This window comes from Sander vitreus, chromosome 9 (assembly GCF_031162955.1).
Source record: "Sander vitreus isolate 19-12246 chromosome 9, sanVit1, whole genome shotgun sequence".
NCBI lineage: Eukaryota > Metazoa > Chordata > Actinopteri > Perciformes > Percidae > Sander > Sander vitreus.
In genome coordinates, this window is record NC_135863.1 from 18,804,190 (window position 1) to 18,820,240 (window position 16,051).

General features: G+C 41.1%; 1 protein-coding gene across 3 annotated transcripts; it reads right to left on the bottom strand.

Annotated features, from left to right (window-relative positions):
• Positions 1–376: 376 nt before the first annotated feature.
• mier2 (mesoderm induction early response 1, family member 2) lies at positions 377–15,073 on the bottom strand. 3 transcript variants are annotated; one of them, XM_078259077.1, is made up of 14 exons: positions 14,982–15,073; positions 13,577–13,750; positions 11,912–12,025; positions 11,667–11,778; positions 10,627–10,706; positions 9,543–9,612; positions 9,173–9,324; positions 8,718–8,799; positions 6,335–6,429; positions 6,127–6,257; positions 4,514–4,656; positions 3,714–3,818; positions 2,595–2,923; positions 377–2,035 (listed from the first exon to the last, which is right to left on the bottom strand). In XM_078259077.1, the coding sequence occupies exons 2-14, from the start codon at positions 13,601–13,603 to the stop codon at positions 2,021–2,023; spliced, it is 1,455 nt and encodes a 484-aa protein (XP_078115203.1). In that variant the 5' UTR covers positions 13,604–13,750; positions 14,982–15,073; the 3' UTR covers positions 377–2,020. The 3 variants fall into 3 exon arrangements, with proteins under 3 accessions (XP_078115203.1, XP_078115202.1, XP_078115201.1); XM_078259076.1 differs by lacking the exon at positions 377–2,035 and having other exon boundaries at positions 2,106–2,923; positions 3,723–3,818; XM_078259075.1 differs by lacking the exon at positions 377–2,035 and having other exon boundaries at positions 2,106–2,923.
• Positions 15,074–16,051: the final 978 nt, after the last annotated feature.

A 16,051-nucleotide genomic window follows, 5' to 3' on the forward strand; every position in this document is an offset into this window, starting at 1 on the left:
TAAGTGATTCTAGTATCTTTTGAGTATCAAATTCCCACCTTGAAATACTGCTGTAACAAGTTTCCTTCAGTGGTCAGCATGCATTCCTATCAGGAACAATGGGTAACAAAAAAAAAAGCAGTGAAAGAAGTGTCTAAACATCCAAAGAAACTTCTCAAACAGCTTGTTTCTGGGGGGGCATCCAAAAATCCTGTGTTGCATATGATATTACGTCATGTCCCGTGTCACTTCTTGCGTGTTTTCGTGACAAAAACATAGTTTGGAGAGTAGGCTCGGGCTTTCGTCCTGGTGAAAGATTTAGTAGTGTGTGAGCCACTGCTAGTCTCACAAACAAGTACAGGTGCTGTATCAGCTTTTAAAAAGTAACTCATACATGTTTCACTCATGTTCATTTTAATTGTTTATTTTTTACAAAATATAATAATTATAAACAAACATAACAGAAGCAGTACAATTGCTAAAAATAAAAGAATTAAAGGGAGTGATTCGGCGCCGTTTCCTGCCTTCGTGGTCTCGTCGTGACCTCCCCCCCCCCCCCCCCCTCTCATGTAAACAAAGACCAAACAAATATTGATCTGAAACTGGCTTGGCTTTAACAGGAATTACAGAAAGAGCTTCCACATTTATAGACCGAAACAAGGAATAAATAGGACCGATGGAAGAAAGAACTTCGGGCTTAATCCTTTCATTCGTTCCCTGTAACTTTGCCTTTACCTCTTTAGAGAGTTTGACTAACGTGCAGGAGAAAATTCCACATGTACGTTGTGTATGGATGGATACACAAAGATTATGTGAAGTGACAAAAACAAATGTATTTAATTATTCTTAATAAGTAGGTATCTTAAAGCTCAATCAATCAAATAATCAACTAATATTCACTGTAATCTTTAGTATAAGCTTTGTCCATATATGTATTTATCATATCTAGGACTTCACATCGGGGTTAAGTCTATATGATTCTCATCCTGGAACTGGCATATTCTTTTGAGATATTAAACTGTAGGTTTAAACTTTAGAATAATATCTGTGCCAGTTCATTTAAATACTGTCTGTGCGATGATAAAAGTGCACTGAGAATAGAGAAGTTTGTCTTCCTCAAAATTCATGACAGTTTGACAACTAACATGAGGGGGAAAAAAAATTTGAGAAACTGTTAGAGATTTGCACTATAAAATATATTATTACAAATGTTAATGCAACTACATTTGTGACATTTGTCAGTGTATTTCATTATGTCTGGCGGCAGGGGTCGGTGAAGGAAACTTTTCAGAGGAAAAAAGACAGATTTTCTGTGTTTGTTAAATCCACAACACAGTTTGGATCTGTCCCACTAAAAATATCACTAATGTACCTTTGTTCACACTTTGTACACTGATTGGACGTTACCTGGATGTAAAATGGCAAGCATAAGATCTGATAAATTCCATATCAGCATGATATTTGGACCCCGACATCTGTTATTACATTAGTTTTTACTCTTACATATTCAACATGATGGAAACGTTGACCAGAAATGATGACCAAGCACTGCACCTTTGTAAATCTCTACGTAAATCTTCAAATTAAGAACAAGCATGAAAACTTCCACAAAAGCAAAAACTAAAACCTGCAAAAAATATTGAGCTCTTTTTTTCCCCCGACCATGATCAAATCTCAACCTCAGAAAATGTTATTTAGTTTCAGCTCTTTATATGTAAACAAAATTCTGACTCTTCCGCCACTCTTCAGACAAGTGGAGTGGAAACTAAACCGACATGAGGAAGCGAAAAAGGGAAAGCAAATAACGGACTTAATTGAGGACATTTAAACTTAAGTTTAAATAAAGTATTCTATATATACTTTGAAGGGACAGATTTTACTCTGTGGTCAGCATGGCAGCAACCATGTCAACGTGACACTCTCCAGAGACAGATCTGAAATGGCTGCAGCGGCAAAAGTGCTGATCAATATGTAGAACGTACCTAAAACTAAATGGGATTGGCTCTTGAAGGAAGAAGTCTGGATGAAATCTGAGCTGCAGTTAAACTTTTCCATCCTGATAAATAAGAAAACAAAGAAACAGTGGTTAACATTGGCAATCATTGTTCCATTTTATATATAAAAAGACTGCTAGCCACTTGCTTCTGGTTTGTTTGCATGGCCACTGCAGCTCTCATCATCTGCACTGCACTTTTCACAAGTATGTATTAATCATAGCCAATCAATAGCTCTGCCCTGAAAGTAGTAATTAACACTCGTCATTCCACAATGGACAGAGGGTTAAAGTGTCTCAGTTTAAAAAGCGGGTTCAAACAGGCGAGTAACCCCCTAACACAGGTAGTAGGTCCTTTCTTTTTCACCAAGTAAGGTAAATGCACTTTTTGTCCTGTTTTTTTGTTTCAAGCCCTGTGTAAATACCAACACCGATCAAAGATCTCGACACAGGGCAAACCATGAAGAGTACCACTCAGTTTTGAATTCCCCATGTCTCTTCACTGTGTGAGAGAGCGGGGATGCTGGACGGGAGAGGAGCGCAGCAGGCTGCCAAATGCTTGGAAGTGTGACGGGAGGACAGAAGATGAGGGAGGTGAGGCAGACGGGAGGCTAAACTCTACCTGCAGCCCGTGGGGGGAGCCAGTCCCACCGCCTGCTGTGTCACAGTCAGGGCCCTCGGAAACAAAAGGTCCACTACGCATGTGCAGATGGTAAAAACAGGAGCCTGGGAGGCGATAGTCGTCATGGCAGGACGGAGGGCTCCCGCCAGCCCACTGGGAGCTCTGGAGGGAGGGCGGGGACTGGAGCTGAACTAGAGCTGAGGGACAACAACTGCCTGAGTCAGGATCCCGCAGGCCGTCCATGGGCGGGAGAGAGAAGGGACAGCCAAAGAGCTGCTGAGGACATCCGTCACCACACAAGTCTGACAGCCCCATCACCAGCTCACCATCTGGACAGATCAACAAAATGCAAGTCAGTCATGTAATCTTGCTTTATATGTTCCAGAAATGTTCACATACTGGATGTTTTCAGTTAAATTAGCTTTATCCAAAACATTTTCAGTTAACTAAAACTTGTGTACACAGTAAATACAGCTGCTTACAAAAGTATTTATTCCACATTTATGAAACTGTAAATTATGGCATCAGTGAGTTTCTCTTTAGCTATGGAAGTAATTGACAGAAACGTGCATCAAAGTGGCTCTTAAATTAACACACAATCATTTCATTTGCATAAGGACCTATGAGTTGCCCTCTCTTGCCAAATGCATGGGAACAATTGATCTGCTTCTGTACGAGAGCAATATGTATGATTATTTCATTTTGTTTTGTTGATTTGCATTGTGAATTCCTTATACGTGTGTGTGTAAGTTGTAAGCCGATATGCACTGCAGCCGTAACAACAAACTGTAAACGTATTCTTAGTAAATACAATTGATTTTAATTTTAACCTAGGGTTACGGTTAAATGTTACACTTTGAACATATGAGATGGTAAATATCAAATGGTAAATATCAAATATACAAAAGTCAAGAGGGCAAAGGTTGAATTCATCCTAAAATTATCTGTTAGATAATTAGTGGCATTTATTGAATAGCCAGAGGAGGCTTTATGGCCTACTTTATGGTATACAATAGCCCTGTGCCTTTTGGCTCTGATTAGATTATCTACCACAGGCAAGTTAAGATTTGTTCCCAATCACCACAGCATTCATCTCTCTCTCTAATTCTCTCGTCTTGCCTTCTTTACCTGCAGGCCCAGCCTGCTTTCTCTGGCCTGTCTGGACCGAGTTCATGGCTTTAAGAGAAAGCGGGGAGTTCGCCTGCGGCGGGGACGGCTCTCCTCCTCTGGAGCACCATGTCAACAGGTGTGCATGCACACACATACAGATACAGACATGCATACGTGCACGCACAAACAACAACAACAACAACAACAACAACACAGGACACACAAGAGGCAAGAAAAGAGTGGGGAAAACAAAAGAGGTGAGACATAAAAATGATTCATAACAGAAGATAATGAATATGCGATGTCAGGATAAAAGGCAAACCATGTTTTCAAAATAAGACAATCAATAGATATAAATGAAATCCATAGAATTGCATGTTAAAACACAATGAATAGAAGAAAATTATGGGATTTGAAATATGTGTCTGACATGGTATGTACAGTAAACGGTTAAATACAGAAAGATGCACAGCTCGGATTCCAGCGTTAAGGGAAACCAAACTAAATCCTAAAAGGCACACTGGGATTGTTTTACTATGTGCTCTACTCACAACCCAGCTTCCACTTCAAATGAAACTTAAAGAGTAGAAATCTTCTAAGGTTTATGTGCTCTAACGTTTTCATGTGCTTGTTGTCCAAGCTATTCTGTCTTGCTGTAAACATGAGATAATGGGAATAATATGTCCGGGTATTATGGCTGTAACCCATGCTTCACTATTATTTGTGTTGGTCATCTATAAGAGAGCAAATTTACTCTACTGTGGCAACAGTTTTCAGAAGATGAGCCACCACATCAGGTGTTTGATTACCTCGTTTGTCCTGGTCCAGGCTCGACTGGAGAGGTAACGGGGACTCCAGCTGCCCAGTGGCCATGGAGCTGTGAGACAACAAGCCTGAGGAATTGTTGCTTCCCTCCAGCTCCCCAACCTCCCCGTCCTGGTCTCCATCTTCCCTGTAGCACACAACACAGCCACTGTTAGCGTAACATAGTGTGCATCAACAGTGAAAAGTTATCAAGACACAATTTCAGACAAAGAGCAGGAGAATGATAGCCTGACGTCGTCATACTCAGATTCTAGTCAGAACATGAGTCCGATACTGCTCCACTGGGCTGTGATTATGGGGCGCGTTTCAACCGAACCAGGAAAGAAAATGCCTCTGCACTCAATTGCATAGACCTACAACCAATCAAGTATGTGACGCATGTTGAGCGACACATAGTTGTCAACAGAACTCAACTGCACGCACACTGTTCCCCTTTTAAAATGAATGCGCTGTCGATATCTTCCATAACAGACGCGATGGCGGAATCTACACATCTCACTTCTCCACTGGCAGCCACCTTTGTTGTAAACGAATTCAACCCAAGCGCTCTTTGGTGACGTGGTTGATTACGTTACTGTTGATCATCTGTCCATCATCGTATAAAGCCCGCCCTGACAATTGATTGGTCCGAACAGCTCTGGTTCGAGCATAGCTGCTCCACAACGGATCAAGTCCAGACCGAACTTCCCTACCTCACGGCGCGTCCCAGAAGCGTGCGTGAAGCGGCTCTCCGCTCCGCTAAATATACGCGCCAGGTCTATTTTCACGCGGGCCGTTCAGGCAAGCCAGGCAGGCAGTGAAACAGCAAGACTATCCAGTCAAGTTACCAAAACACCCCCCCCAAACATCGCTGCAAATATGTCTCCTTTACAACACCACGGACAACAAGAGATTCATCTTGGAGGTGGAAAAACATACAGTAATACCACAAAACAGCGGCGCAGCCGGAATGCAGCACAGACGCGCCCAGTAGAGAATCAGAGTAAGGCACACACCCTTTGATGCTCTCCCAATACCATGGAGGTGCATGGAAACTTGTTTTGGTGCTCAAAGAATTAAAAAAATTGCATAAAAAAATTGTTTTTCCAGAAACAGTGGCCCTGCTACTCTGGATATTCAATATTCATAAGGGCTATTTTCCAGTAAACAAGATACATAGTGTACATGTTGTTTTGTAATTTGGGATTAGATCAGTAGCAGAGGTACACTATAAATAGCGTTGACAAAGCTATAACTAATGGGAATGAATAAATAAACAGCTTTAAAAGAGATCAGGTGTTACTGAAAGAGGTTCTCGGAATAGGACTGTTATGGATTTAATGGGAAGTTCACATGAGAACAAGCAGGAAATCATCACTGGAGGGGCAAATGGAATACAATCATATGCTGAGACATAGAGTAGATAATATGAACATGTCTTTAATACATTTAAGATGACTCACAGCCTAAAAGTTCTAAATTTCCATGATTATATATTCTAGTATTTCAGCATACCGAATAGCAGAAATAGCAAGGTCTCACGTTCCTGTTTACAATTCACGTATGCTTGGGCTCAGGCGGCCATCAATCTTGTCATTTGGGTTCCAGCAGTACTCACACGCTCTCTGATTGGAGGCTGAACTTCTTGCGACTGAGCCTGGTGGCCTGCTGGGTAAAGTACTCGTGACGGTCAGACTTCTTCCACATGTAGTAATACTCCACACACTCCCCAACGGAGCGTGTTCGTACCTGAGGAGGAGGAAAACGTTTTTGCTTTGAGAAAAAGCGCTCATCATCAGTCAGGAAAGACTCGATTGTGCACTCACCTTATTAGCATGAATGAGGTGGAAGTTTTTCCCATAAACCCGAAAGCCATGCTCAAAACTCCTGCACTCCTCCTCACTCCAGGCACAGAGCTCTTCTAAAGAGGGGGAAAAGCACCAAAGATATTTTAGCACTAACACATTCATTTTAATTCATTGTTAGCATCATTTTCTTTTCTTTTTTTAAATGAATGCAATGCAATCACAGCTTTGTGCTGTAGATCAGTGATCTTCAGCAGGGGGGCCTTGTTAATTTTTGAAAGTTTTTTCAAAAATCCAACATATTATTAGCAAATATAAATCCCCACTGATGATAGGCGTTCTGGCCTATTGGTAAGGTAGTCACTAAGATAGCCATCCACAAAGAGTTAATTAATTAATAATCCACTGTGCCACATGTATGTTTTAACATTAAAACATACATGTAGCACAGTGGATTATTAATTAATTAATAGCTTAGTATTCTATGCAAAAAGACAATGCATAAAGGCTTTAGGCCGCCCTAAATGTTATTGTAGGCCCAGTTGCATGCAACTTCATTTTATACAATATACTGTATGTAGTGGGGGGTCCCTGCTCCGTCTCCCTTTCAGTTCAGGGGTACTTGGCTTAAAAAACGTTGAAGACCCCTGCTGTAGATGATCACAAAGCAGGGTTTTGATGTCGCCTCTCAATGTCCAGTTTTTACTTGATAGAGCCAGCTGCAGGAAAACTGGTAGGTGGGTTGTAGTTTCCCCCCCCCCCCATTCCATTTCAAACTACAGTGAAGGACTTGGACATTGACAGGGCATTAGATGCAGTCATACTTTGCAGTATCCTCCAGCGGAAATGCTTTCGTAGGTCTCAAACACTCTATAGCAGTGGTTCCCAACCTTTTTTCCTTGGCGCCCCCCCCCTACTTATGTCTAAGAAAAGCTGAGCCCCCCCTCTGAAACCAAAGTTGAGGTAACTCTCGAGATAGAGCCTTACTTTCTTTTTTGATACAGAGGAGTTTGCAGCACTTTTACATTTCTCCGCCATGTTTCATTCATAAAATAGTGATGCCGTGGCAGCAGGACAAACGAGGATGATAGCAGCTAGCAGCTGACCTGATGACAGCAAGGGCCACAGGTTAAGAGGTCCCGGAGGTTTGGCCTACTAAGTAGCCTGCCTACAATTTTATGCGAGAACAAAAATATATATAGTTTTTATTCAGACTTTTGTATACATTATATATTCTAGTGTATTATCATAATTTGTTTTTACCTCAACCTCAAACCAGATAAAGACTTGCGCACCCCCTGTGATCTTTGCCGCCCCCCTGAGGGGTCCCCGGACCCCAGGTTGGGAACCACTGCTCTATGAGATCTGCAGTTTCTAGAACTCAGTGCTTGACTTCAGGCTCCCAAATGGGTCTACAACATTCCTTTATTTTACTCAGTGCCCCACATTTCCAGTTGCCTTGTACAAGCTTCTACAAGCTGTGGAAGGCATGTGTTGGTGCCCTGCAACAGCAAATGTAGTTCATGGAGTTTCTAAAACATGTCACTTCATGAGGAAGTTGTTATATTTAAAACTTGTGGGCTAGTGAATTCTTTTAATTTCCCAAGATTATAATCTCATCCTACAGTTTGTCATTACCTACGTAGCTCAGCTCAGGACTCTGATAGGGACAGCACTTGGATGCAAGTTCCTCTCTTTATGTCATACAGTACGTCGACTGACTGCACCTTGGCAAAATTGCACTTGATGAGCATTTGGGAGTCCCTGTAATTTACTAGCTATTGCCCAATTTCAGATCATCTTTCAAAAGAAGTGAAAGAAATTAAAACCCACTGTAATTCTCCTTCACATCATCTGCATCAACAAATCTGACAATGGTATCGAAAAACAGCCTTTATTCCTGTCAGTTACTTTATCCATCTGCAGAGCAAAAGGTCTGTTTCTGATATTGTTGATATGCTGATCCTTGCCATGTTTGCATAAAATATTCAAAGCTGTTGTTTGACTGAGGGATAGCTTTCAGTTTGAGACCATATCAATAGCTGGAGGAAGGTAGGACTCCACTTCTGTTGTGTGTTGCTTTTTAGTCTACACAACTTGGTAGGCTCCTTTGTGGGAAGGAGTTTAACAAATAAAACCAAACAAAAGTTTTGTGGTTTTCTTTCAGATTTGGTGGTTTCAATGCAATACAATCTGTCTTCAGTACCAAAGATCCTGCCCCCCCCCCGCTCATGGAGTCAAGGAAGGATACGTTTGTTCTACAGCTGTGAGAGGTTACTCCAAATAATGTTGTGAATTATACATAGTTTCATTAGTCATTATCACGGTCATTGAGTGGATTATAAATAAGTATAATAGCAGGTTGGAAAAAGTACTGTAGGACAACAGGAAGAAAGGTTCTTACCACTGAACACTTTCACATTGAAGCGTAGTCGTCTCAGTGCCTCTTCTGCATTAAAGTTGCATTTTACTAGTTCATACAGTGCCTGAGAATCAAGAGAATACATGAGACAAAGGGGTTAGACTGTTACAAAGAGACGTAATGGCTGCAAAATATGATCTCTATTTTTACACTGAGTGGAAGAACTCCAGATTGACCACTGACAAAGACTGACCAAACCATCATCCACTATCAACTGCATTAAGTTGAGGTAGATTAGTCAAGATGTGGTGAAATAAGACCAGTTTTTCAAGCCTTGAGACATAGGGACACGTTTTGTGACAAAAGCGGTACAACTAAAATATTAAGAAAGCAAAGATAGTGAGCAGTACTTACAGCACATGTTACTACAATCAGCCGGACAGCTGGAATACACTACTTAACAGTGTCTTCTGGAATGCAATTTAAAGTTACTAAACCTGTTGGTTGTCTCTGACAGTGTCTCCTCGTGTTTGTGTGCATGATGGCCTCTGCTGGCCATGTGGGCTCTGTGCATTCAACAAAAACTCTTCTACTTCCTGCACTGGCAGAACACCCGGCCTCCACAACAACTGGTCCTCACTGCTGCAGTCTAGAGCAACAACGAAAGGTTTAGGTTATGAGGGCAAATGCAGTGGAAGAGACAGAGAAAGAAGATGAGGATTTGGGAAGGGGAAGACATAGAAAAAAAAAAATGATTGAGAGACAGAAAAAGACAGCGAAGGTAGATGGAGATGTGTTTGGCAGTGTCTTGTTTGATACCTCCAGTGGGAGCTAACCCAGCAACAAAAGATCTTTTCAGTTGCTTACCTCTCTCCTGGTAGGAATATGAACGGAGTGGAGGGATTTTTGCCTGGTACATAGAGCCAACCATGATCTCCTGAGAATGAAATCAAAGACAGTCATAGCTTGGAAATGGGTCATATAATAAAGGCTGACAATTTGTTGAAGTCTGTGCTGTGTGATAGGGTTCTTTAGGCAGACCTGCCCACTTGAAAATACAAGGACATGAACAAGACGTTTTTAGGCGACCAAATGTTACAATTAACTTTCATGAACTGAAAACACACAGTAAAAAGGATCAAAGCTACAGAGACAAAAACAGGGACACCCAAAAACAAGATTACGCCTATTTAAATGTGAACAGTGCCATGGCTATGCATTGCTAAGCCTCTATCCTGATTGACAGTTCGCCATGGTAGCAACTTGTCAATCACAAACTTGCCACGCCTTAAAGCATGCCCTGCTTTATTTTCTATTTTAAAATAAATGGGACCATAATTGACAAAATGATCATCATGCTGTATTGAAGAAGACTTGAAGCTAGCAATTGAGACCATGAACCCATTATAAAAAGGTTTACTAAGGTAATAAATCAAGTGAAAAGATTTTCTCACTTTTATACAATCTGACATCTTTTTGTAACCAGTGGAGTCGCCCCCTGCTGAAAATTAGATAGAATGCAGGTTTAAAAGGCACTTGCACATTGGCTTCACTTTTATACAGTCTATGGTACAAGATGTGTACAGCTTTTGAAGCTGTCAAAACCTCCACTGCCGGGGCGGCCTCTAGTTTACCCAGTACAGCATGCGCCCCATGTAGGCTGAGTCCTTTGCAGCGGCCCGGGTTCAAATCCGACCTGCGGGCCTTTGCTGCGTGTCATCCTCATCCCCCCCCGCCCCCTTTCCTTTCTTTCCACTGTCACTATTGACAACCCCCCAAAAAAACTCTAATAAAAGATCTAATTTTTTTTCTCCCATAAATACATGTAAACTGCAACATGCTGTACATTATGCTTAATACCTCTTAGTTAAACTGAATCAGAATCGTGTGCATGTTTCAGAAAGACCCACTGATCATAAGATCAAGTGTGCTGGAGCCATCGGTGGCCTACCTTGTGCTCTTCATTGGAGGGAATAGAGGCATCGTCGGAGTCCTCATCTGATGAGCTGACTAATGTGTCTTTGTCTCTACCTGAGAGACAAACCATCAGAGAGGAGGATCAGGCGATCATTTTAAAAACTGTACACATACTGCCCGTCAGAAGATTTTGTCAATCCTCTTGATGCTGACAAATCACAGTACCTTCAAATAGTATATCGGAAACTTCATATATGTTCCATTTTTTTTATTAACCTTTCGACAAGTAGATCACATTAGTACATTTCTATTGAGACACAAATCTCTCAAGTGAAACCCACCCAAGACAGCAGTGGGTAGCACTGAAATGTATAGACAGTGTGGACATGATAAAATGCTATATATATTACTCAGCAGATAAAGCAGTGACCAGTAAGAATCAAAGACGAACAAGGCACCTCCTCTCGTTTACCTTTAGAGAAACTGAGTGCTCAGGTAATCTCTCCTGGATACATAAAGGAGGCAAAAGCAGTCATATATTTGGTTTTCAGGATATTTTGTGGACTCAGCACCAATACTGTCACCACCAGGGGAAGGCTGTTTGAATATGTTTAAACTTCCTCCGTTTAGAAATTTTTGAGTGTCTTGACATCATTTAGTCATATGGAGAGAGAACACATACAGCAGTACATGCTGCCATACCAGGAAGTTCCCATATCACATTATACAGAAATAAACAAATCAAAGCTTTCATGTAATTTCTTGACATCATAAACTCTGGCATGTCATGTTATTGCAATGTGCCGCCTGGCTGTAAGTAACACGCTGCAGTCTCAGCAAAGCACGGATTTTAAATTGAACGATGAGAAAATATTCCACCAAAAACAAAGGCTCCAGGGATGCTCCTTTCTTTCAGGACAGCTAAACATAGTTTCATCAGAAAAAGGCCCTGAATGTGCATGTGGGTCTTGAATTTATGAAGCTACCCCCCCCCCATTTTCTAACTTTTCTTTTGCTGAGATAACTTAAAAAGGCATATAGTGGTGTGTAAATGTACGTCTATGTGTGGGTTACCTTGGAGGCGGCGGAGCAGATCTGAGGTGTTTGAGGTGACTGAGGGGGTGAGATCATCAGCTGACGATTCTTCGTCCTCCTCCCCAGGAAAGAGATCCTCAGTTATCTGATCCTGTACAATACAAATGAAGAGCAATGCAACAGCGCATTATAGCAAAGCACAGCAAAGAACACAATAACACAGAATACACTCATAAATACTTCAGGAATTAACGGTTCTCTGCGTTCTTGGCGTTGTATCTCACCTTGTCCAGTGTCATGTCTGGCAGTCTGGCAGCGATGCGACAGGTCTCCTTCTCTGGATCGGACACTGTGTAACCATACAGAGCCAGCAGCTCCTCCAAAGGAAGCTCACCGGCCTACATACAGGGAGTTACAGAAGGAGACAGCGACAGGTGGAGGAGATGAGTGGGTTACTTTCACATTTCATGAAAAATAACCTCCTTCAGACATCTGTCGCCTCAATGATCTCATTGACACTCTTGGTATTTTTTCCTCTTTTGTCCAAATATCTCCAAAGCTCTCACATAGTTTGCAGACTCACTCTTAAACAGCCACAACATTTCAAACAATACCTTCGCAGAGTGAAACCCAGAACAGCTCTTTTCCTATCAGTCAAGATTTGAGGCGTTGAAGCAGATGCAATAATCAACAGCTGTTTTATATCATTTCCTGAGCTTGGTTTTCAAAAGGAAGTTTGTTCTAATAAATGCAACTCTTAAATGTGATATTTAGCCAAGTTTGACAAGAAAAAAAAAGGATGCTATCTTTCTTTGCTTTGCATTTTGTGGCCATGGGCATAGAGCCAACCAGCTACGAGATAAATCGTGATGATTGGCGCAAAAAAAAAAAAAACATTTTGAAAACGACAAAAAAAAGCAAAGGTACAAGAGAAACTTATCATTTATAGTAGCTCGCAGGTGGGGTAAACATTTCCATGGTAACAGCGAGCTCCACCAATCAGAGCCGTCGCCGTTAAGCTTAGGATGTGGGGTTGTGTATTGTGTGGCACTTCTCCATGACATTGCGAATAAAAATTGTTTTTCTTAAAACAAGGTTGATATCATTGGCCTTCTGGCTTCTACGGGGGCAAAAAAAAAAACTTAATTTCACAATCTTATAGCTCGTGATAAGTCCACCTTGGATGGTTTAGACATTATGGTTAATAATCAAAATCCTTATGTAGAAAATGAATTGGATTTTTACTTCCAAAACCACACGGTTGGGCGCTTTAGGAAGGTCTGTAAAGCAAATCTATTATCTGTTAACTGCTGCTGCTGATTAGACCATGTTTTGTTTGTACTACTCCACCTTAGCCTTAATGGCCAAAGGGAAAGACAGTGACACTATGTGAAGCATGGAGCTGTTTCTGTGTGTGTGTGTAAGTGCAGCTCCTGTCAACAGGTGAATATGGGCTCCGATAGAGCTTTGTTACGGTTATGGAGTAGATGTACCGTCAGGTGGTTTTAAAATATATACTGTAAATGGCAGTAGTGCAACTTTAGTCTGAGGGTTGCGTGAAAACGATGCCATTTGTGTTTCTTCAGAGGGCTTTATCTGTTTGTATCCAAATTATTTTCTGTTTATTAAGTCTCTGCATTCAGTTACATAATGTGATGAATGACTTTGGTCCTGTGATTGATAGATTCAGAACTGTGTTGTTTACATCATTTCTTTCGCAAATAATGTATAAATATCTTGTAAACCTAACTTTAAATTAATTAAAAAAGAACTTCAATAACACTCAAGTGTTATAAGTGCATTAGTTTAGTAATTTAAATCAAAGCATACATTTCAATAGTAAGAATACTGTGACAATTGGTATGTAAGTGCAGTAAGATGTAGTAAGGTCTGCAGAAAAATAAGTTGCTAACTTTAACGTATACCGACAAAGTTAAACTTGACCTTACAGTGTGGGACTGCGCTGCCATCTTCATGGGGCGAAACGTTCTCTTCCAAGTCTTCTAAGGCCTGTTAAGACTTCTTGCTGCTGGTTCTCCTGCTGAGGGCCTTCATCACTGTACCTCCTCCACTCTCCACTAGGCCACAACCTCCACACTTTTCTGCAGGGGCTTTTAATCCACCTGCAGAAACACACAAACACAATGTTACTTGTACGGACATTCTAAGCCATGTAAAACAGCACGGGGATGCATTATGGCAGCACATTCCTCTGTGTGTCCATGGCACACATGTATACACAAACATGGCTGATCCTGGCTCATCCTATTACAGATCAGCTGACTCCTGACTTTTAAACCACCCTTTTTAAACAAATGAGACCTGCTGTAGGGCTACAAGTATCATTTAAAAAATCCTACTGAATCGATGTGTGGCACTCATCTATAACTTTTATATAATCTCTCTAAATCGCCAACAGAATAATCAGACAACCCTCTACAGATTTGGTTTTGGTGTTATATAATGCCATATTCCTCTTAAAACCAACACATAACAGCTAATAGTATTCAATATGGGGTGACAGCATTTTCTGAAAGTGTGTCAACTTGTTTTCCAATAGGCCTACAGGCTTTGGGCTAAAAGAATTAAGTCAAAATGGAACATATGTCTTTGATGAAGACATGCAACTTGAGGCCACATAAGAGTTTAATACAGGAGTGAAAAATTCGGTTAGTAGGCTACAGGACAGGGTGTAAGAGGATGAAAACAATCCCACCTAGTTCCCATTGAGTGCCACTACTCATTTAATTAGATCATACTTCTAAAAGACATCATTCCTCGGCAAATAAGTTTTAAAACTACAGTGAAAACCTAAATATTAATGCTGTGTGCCTCTCCCAACCCATCGAGTGCTGTCTGTCTGACCAGGGGCGCTTTCCTGTGACTTGGTGCTGAACGTCTCTTCCTCTCCCCGGCTCACTACCAGTAGCACAAGAAGGAAATAACTAGTTCTCAATATTTCCGAAAGAGAGAGTCGGAGTTTACCGCCACCAAGTCATGACATCTCTCCCAACTTTTTCACTCAATCCACTTCGTCGCCCGCCGGGGCGCACCTGAAATAGTTCAGCACCGACCCCGCCAGGCTCCCTATTGTTTTCTACTGACTTACTATGAAGGCGGAGGGAATGGCTCTTTAAAGCTAAGAACGCGGAGAGAGGCGATACGCTGGAGAGGTTCTCCATTTCTTTCCCCGCTCCCCAGTTAAAATGTCTTCGTAACTCTCTTTCAGCCGGCGTTCACCGGCCGGTGAAAGCGTCGACACTCTTGTATACCGTACAGCGTGACACAATACTTAAATTCGGTCCAGTTTTTCTATCATTTGAGTCATTACATTCCTCGTTTTCGCTCACTTACCTCCGCCATTCCGTTTCTGCGCAAGCTGACTATTGCCCGGATGTTGTAGGTCTGCTCTTCTCTGTACAGCTCCGTTTATTGCCGCAACGATTCAGCTACATACAGGCTGTGCTACAGTTAGTTAGGTGCAGAGTTATATTGACAATTTCCAAGAAATTCGGCTATTTTTCTCTCGCTTGACAGCTGGCATATGATCATTTCCATTTTAGTTAAAAAAATGTTTTTTAAAAATCCCACTTTCGGTATCAATTTATAAATTATAGGTTCTAAAAAGTCTTCTAAACAATTGCTTCAAACAGTAACTTAAAACAAAAACTCATCTCAAATATAGGCTCTATAGCCTAATGTTCATTCCCTATTTCATATGCTATAAATATTATGCCCCGTGTTTCCCCTTTGCATGTTTAAACAACAGGTTGCCACATAGTGAAGTTAAATTTAAATGTCACCTCTCAACCAGCAACATAGTCCACATGGTGACTATATGCTCGTGCTGAATATATTCAGCACGAGCATATAGTCACCATGTGAATGAGGGAGGGGACAGGACATGGTCAAAGCAGATAATGATATAATGTTCTTTTTTTAGCCAATGCCTGCTTACACAGCTCTCAAGAGATATGAGAGGCAGAGTTATTGTAGGCCTATATGTTGACCACACGTGACTTTATTCAACCACAACAAACAAAATAGATCATATGATAATGACGATTCAGTTAATCTGTCCCATGTAGCCTACAATACAACTGAGTTTTGATATCAATCACGCTCTTCAAGTGATAAAGCCACATAAATAAAGAAAAAACACAATGTGAAAAAAGTACAAATAATCGTAATTAAATAGGTAGGTATTTCAAAAGTACTACAGTCACCAGAGGACGCCACCACTATAAATGTAAATGACTCTAAATGCTGCTTAAAAAGAAGACTCATGGGGCATTCTTTCTGGGGAGGACAGTTTCTTGACAACAGGTGTTTCCTACTACACTGTAAAGAGGCTTCAAGTTATCACATCAGACTTTTCCAAGTTGAATATTGGACGAGGATTGGTTTCAAACTATTTGTGATGT